Genomic DNA, 5,901 nt, shown 5'->3' on the forward strand with positions numbered 1-5,901 from the left:
GCTTCAAAGAACAGCTTGTTGGCATCACTTAACAAGGATCTGTTTGTTCACATTAGTCAATTAATATAGTTAAAATACATATTTAAAAGCAAATGTTGTATTGAAATGTAAGATTTAAAAAAGAATCTCCATCTCATATCATAGACAATGTAAAGAAACTGAAAACGTGTCATTAAGCACTTTGAATTCTTTGTCAGTTGGTTGTGTCCTTCTGTTGCTACGAAACACTAAAGAAGTTCATTAGTGAATGAATAAAGGTGGGTGCTCTGTTTGTTAATATATTAAGTATGAAATACTGTGAGTGCAGGAGCCTATATGGAATGTCATTGTGGGTATGTTTATTAGCACATGTCTAGATGTATAAAAACCCTGTGATGTGCGAGGACTTTGGTGAAAGATTGTAAGATGTCATACAGCACTCTCTTTTCTTTAGCCTTTGGCATCCTTAGCAGTCTAATGCTGAGAGAGGTTACAGCTCTTAAATGGCCACTTCCAAGTAACAGTGGTCCACATAGATTTATATGGGGAGAGTTTCCAAGGGTAAGTGTTTTATCTCTTTACTGTCTCTTTTCAGGTGTTTCCTTTATTGAGTGGTATATCAAAGATGTGCTTTACAATCTAAGCAATGTTTTGTCATGTTTTATTCAAGTTAAAAGTATATATAACTAAACTTTGCGGATTACGCAACACTTACTTTGCCTATCTGTTAGCATGTATTGGCATATAGGCCTACACTAAAACTGATGGCATTTTCTAATAGCAGGTGTGTCTATATTTTACCCAACCATGTTTTTGTTGGATTTTTAATATAGCCTATATATTGAAATGTGATTTTGAAATTTGGTTGAAAAAATACATTAATACTACTTTCGCATATCGCCTAAAAGAAATGTATCTTCAGTAGCAAGTCCATCAGTTTAAAACGTCCCTTGAAACCAAATAAATCATTGAATTAAGTCTTCCGATTTTCAAATATTCTTCTTCGTCTTCTTCTGCTTTTCTGTTTTTAAAGAATACTCAAGAGATTCCACGCAGTCTGGATCTAGAGGACTTTACTCTCAATGTTGCCCCAACCAGTGGTCGCGTGAGCTCTCCCACCATCGTCCGACTTCACCCAATTGTGTCACAATCTTACAAGTACGCGACCCTGCCGATGCGCTTCGGTCGGGATGCGCAGGCGAGCTCAAGTGACCGCGCGCCCAAGTCCAACATCATTAACCTGCCACAGCGGTTCGGCCGCTCGTGCACTATATGTGCGCGCTCAGGCATTGGACCCTCAGCAACATTGCCGCAAAGGTTCGGGAGACGGAACGCATTTACAATTGACCTGAACGCACGTACAGCTGAATTGCCATCTCCAAAAGACAGGTAAACGGTTTAAAATAATATATAATAATATATAATATAATCGAATAAGTCACACATGATAAAGACTAGTATACTTTAATATTTATATAGCCTAGCCTATTAATCTGTGTATTAATAATAGTGAAATGATTAACAGAACTGTAGAACTTTAATATTTATTGGTAGGCATATATGTGGTAAAAAGTGTCCTTGATGTTCCTGTTTGTTTTATGTTTTTCCATGCTTGGCTAAATAATCATGCCAGAAGTCTACCTCTGCATATGGACTTGGATAAAGATGGATTATTATCTTTATTTCTCTCGCAGGACTCAAGTCAACGACTACATGTTTGAAACAGTAGAAGACTCAGAGGAGACTGTAAAGAGCACAGAATATACTGCGTTAGACTAAAACAGGAGTTTATCTTCTTTATTTACTTCCTATTATTTTATGTATTCGCATATGTCTTTGCTTGCTTGTAAATTGTTTGAGTAAAGTAAATTATGAAGATGATATGCATTCTGATTATTGACTAATACAAAATATAAATACTGTGTACAGTTTCCCAGACAGGGTATAGATTAATCCAAAACTAGGCCTTAGTTATTTTAGAACATTTAAAGGGGACATACCATGAAAATCTGACATTTTCCATGTTTAAGTGCTATAATTGGGTCCCAAGTGTTTGTATCAACCTAGAAAATGTGAAAAAGAACAACCCAGTAACTTAGTTTTGGTAAACCATTCTCTGCAAGCACACTCTAAAAATGGCTGGGTTATTTTTGACCCATAATAAGTAAATATTGGACAGAACACATGCTGGGTTAAATATTACCCTGTGCTGGGTTAAAAAAATGACCCAATGTTGGGTTGTTGTTATGCAACAATGGGTATAATAACCCAGCAGTTGAGCTAAAAATAACCCAGCATTGGGTCAATTGTTAACCCAGCACATGTTCTGTCCAATATTTACCCATTATGGGTCAAAAATAACCCAGCCATTTTTAGAGTGCATGTGAAAAAATAGGTCAGCGAAATTTGGCTCTCCTTGTGATGTCAGAATGGGAATAATACCGCCCCTTAATCTGCACTGCACTGCCATTTAGGGCATTTGCATTTAAAAGGACACACCCAAAAACGGCACATTTTTGCTCACATCTACAAAGTGGCAATTTTAACATGCTATAATAAATTATCTAGATGGTATTTTGAGCTAGAATTTCACATACATACTCTGGGGACACCAAAGATTTATTTGACATCTTAAAAAAGCCTTGTCAAATGTCCCCTTTAGTAGGCTAGTTTTCACAAATAAACTTTACAAAAAACAATACTGGTATGCATATTGAAACCAAACAATGATACTAATATATGTTAAAATATGTCAGTGCAAGGTGTTTTAATTTCAAACATGCATTTTAATCTAGGACTAGGATAAGTTCTGTCTGGGAAACCGCCCTATTATGACTTGGTTTCACAGACGAGGCTTATCTAAAGCCAGGACTAGGCCTTAGTTAAATGTTTCAGGATCTTTTATATGCCTTAGATGTTAATGGTATGTATCTTCAGACAAATCAATAGTACTGGCATATATTAAGATATATCAGTGCAAGTTATTTTTAGTTGAGTCAGCGTGTCTTAGTCTAGGACTAACCTTAAGCCCTGTATGTGAAACTGTATAAGTGATTCAGCCAGTGCCTCTAATAGTCTAACAAATTATTAAACCTCCATAAAGAAAAGAAAATAACACATGTAGCTTCCTAACACAATTGCTCCAGGGCCAGAAACAAGAGAGCCAACCAGCTGACCAATTAGTAAAGGATTTTACCCGCAATGAGGGTGTGAACTATGACTTTAATGAACTGTTTTATAGGATTCTCTAAAAAGGGTTGCTAAGGAACCGATGATGCTATGACAAGGCCAACAAAGCATTTGAAAAATAATGTAACCCATCCAAAACATCACTTATCAATGAAAAAAATACAGTTTTTTTATAAACACACACTTTAACTATAAAGGCATCCATGATAAAGAATACAAAGATCCACATGAACGTAAAATATTTTTCTATAGCAGCTAAAAACATTTTAAAGTGTGGTTTTCTTCACAAAATTCTGCGTCTAGCAATTCTCCAACTCATCACCAGATGTCACTGTCGTCTCGCTAGTCACATTTGATCTCCATTGTTATTGTAACGCCTGTTCAAGGTTTGTTCATATTTGTAAGAGATTTCCTTTTAACACAGAGATAACACTTTAATGTATTAACCTTCCTTATAATTGCAACCTCAGTTTTAAATTAAGTGTTGTTTTACAGCTTATATAATTCATAAGCTTATAAGATGCCACTAATTTCCATAAATGTAAAGCAGGGTGCCTTCTCTACGTCGTTGATGCACCGCATGCGTTTTGAAAGTTTGCTAAATGCGACTCTGTTACAAACCTATTTTAAAAGCCAAAGAAGAACCAGTGGCTCATCTCTTACAACATAATCATATCTCATTAAAATGTAATCAGTCTTATTAAATTGCAATCAGACGGGTCATTTAATCTTAGACTATAGCCTCCAGTCAGGCTAACAATGTAGCGTAATAATACACTAATTTTACCAAATTTATTATGTTTGTCCATGTATTTTAACCACTTAATTAAATTGATTAAAATGTAATTATTAGTCTTTTAAACACTTTAGGCGTTATACACTTTAGATTTTTGGGGGGGACGTTCCAGCAATGGGCAGTGTTTTTTTTATTATTATTATTCGTCATATCCTTTACATAAGTACGTAGGTTTTGTAGTGGCCTACATTTATATACAAAGTCAATTCTAAATTTGCATGAGATGCTCACCTGTGGCTTCACACAATAGCTTGTGCAATGCCGATAAATAACCAGCAGGTGGAGCCATTTTGGAAGAGTAAATGTGTTTGAATTTGTTAGAAAAGTAGGCTACTCTAGTTATAACTTTTCGTGTTTAGATTTGTCTATCTCAGATAGGCAGTGTAGTTTCAGATTATAGACTGTTTAATGTATCTTATGTTGGATAAACTTGAGAAGCTCTCTAACTAGAGTAGTAAGCCTAATTTAAAGGGTTTGCAATTTTTTCTACACTAGAATAATAAATAATGTGAATCATTAAAATACGCAAAAATGCATCACAGAAATAACTGTTTCCATATATTTAATTTAGCCATACCAGAGAAAGCACCAAGTTACACATATTCTGTATGTTGCACTGGCTTAACACATTGTAAACATAGGCTTACAAAAACTACTCTGTGCTGATAGACTTTGAGACTTTTACTAGCACTAACATGACATAACTTCACCTATACCAAACAGCACCCATTACTATACAGTGCCTTGTGAATCTGTCTATTTGACTCACTTTTAAAGGCTCCGTGGTTTGGTGCATTCCACTCATGGGAGGAATCCCTTTTCAGTGTCAGAGGGTGTTGGCAACAAATGAAAACCTTAGTTGTTAGGGCAACACTGGGACGACATGCAAAAGAGTAGATTTGTCTAGCAACATACATAAATGATAGCATTGTGGAGTGAATGGAGCATGAATGTATTACATTTCTTTAAATTCCTGCTGTCCTTGCAATAAAGATAACATTTTGCTGAAGTTTCATTATTAATTGTATTTTACTGGACAACTTAGCAGCAGATGTTTTTGAACACATTTAGTTTGAGAAAAAATTGAAAAGTCAATGTAATGTGATCAGAAAGCATTACATATTAATGGTTGAGCTCTTCTTGCCTTCAAGAGTCTATTCTGGGTTTAAAAACCTTATGTCACTGAGCACCATCAAACAGCCCAGAGCTAGAGTAAAAACTTGTGTGCACTGCATAAGATGTTTGTACAATAACGTACATTTAATCATTGCATTCAAAGTACTGCCTTAAATCTACCCAGTAGTCTAACCTTAAGAAAGAACAAAAGTGGGACAAAAGCCTGGGAGTGTAGCCCCTCCCCTTATGACGTTGGAGAGGTTTTCTCTCAGGTTTTTTATTTCAGGTCATGCAACATTTTTTTTATTCTCATGCATATGCATTCAAAGCAACGATTTAGCGATGAATTAAACATTGTCATGCATACACCCACAATTCATATAGCAGCAGCTAATATTGTACAAAGAATTGTGAGCACTGTATATGGTCACGTGGAGGCATGAAGATGAACCAACAGTCTTGGGTAGCTGACAGTGCTTTAAAATGAACTCACACGAACTGACCACGATTTAGGACGGTTCCTTAGGATGTTAGATTCTAGAATGCTTCTTTAATTCGAAACATACTTTCTACTTTTTTAAACAGTATTTTTCACGCTATTTAAAATGAAATATATGGAAAAAATATATATACTTAGGATTTAACGAATATATCAGCTATTCTGCCTAACAGACCATAGATATTTTTAAATCGCTTACCTGAATGTACCTGAATTACGTAACGTCATTGGCTTTTCTAAACGTCAATCACTTTGAATCTCCGCCCTGTTCGCGACCTGCTATCAAATCCAGAAAAAGAAGAAGAAGAAGCCCCGCCCTCTT

General features: G+C 35.6%; 1 protein-coding gene across 2 annotated transcripts; it reads left to right on the top strand.

Annotated features, from left to right (window-relative positions):
- Positions 1–291: 291 nt before the first annotated feature.
- Positions 292–1,795, top strand: npvf (neuropeptide VF precursor). 2 transcript variants are annotated; one of them, XM_055220592.2, is made up of 3 exons: positions 292–540; positions 1,013–1,368; positions 1,613–1,737. In XM_055220592.2, the coding sequence occupies exons 1-3, from the start codon at positions 406–408 to the stop codon at positions 1,698–1,700; spliced, it is 579 nt and encodes a 192-aa protein (XP_055076567.2). In that variant the 5' UTR covers positions 292–405; the 3' UTR covers positions 1,701–1,737. The 2 variants fall into 2 exon arrangements, with proteins under 2 accessions (XP_055076567.2, XP_055076568.2); XM_055220593.2 differs by having other exon boundaries at positions 296–540; positions 1,674–1,795.
- The last annotated feature ends 4,106 nt before the right edge of the window (positions 1,796–5,901 follow it).

This window comes from Misgurnus anguillicaudatus, chromosome 20 (genome assembly GCF_027580225.2).
Source record: "Misgurnus anguillicaudatus chromosome 20, ASM2758022v2, whole genome shotgun sequence".
Lineage (NCBI taxonomy): Eukaryota > Metazoa > Chordata > Actinopteri > Cypriniformes > Cobitidae > Misgurnus > Misgurnus anguillicaudatus.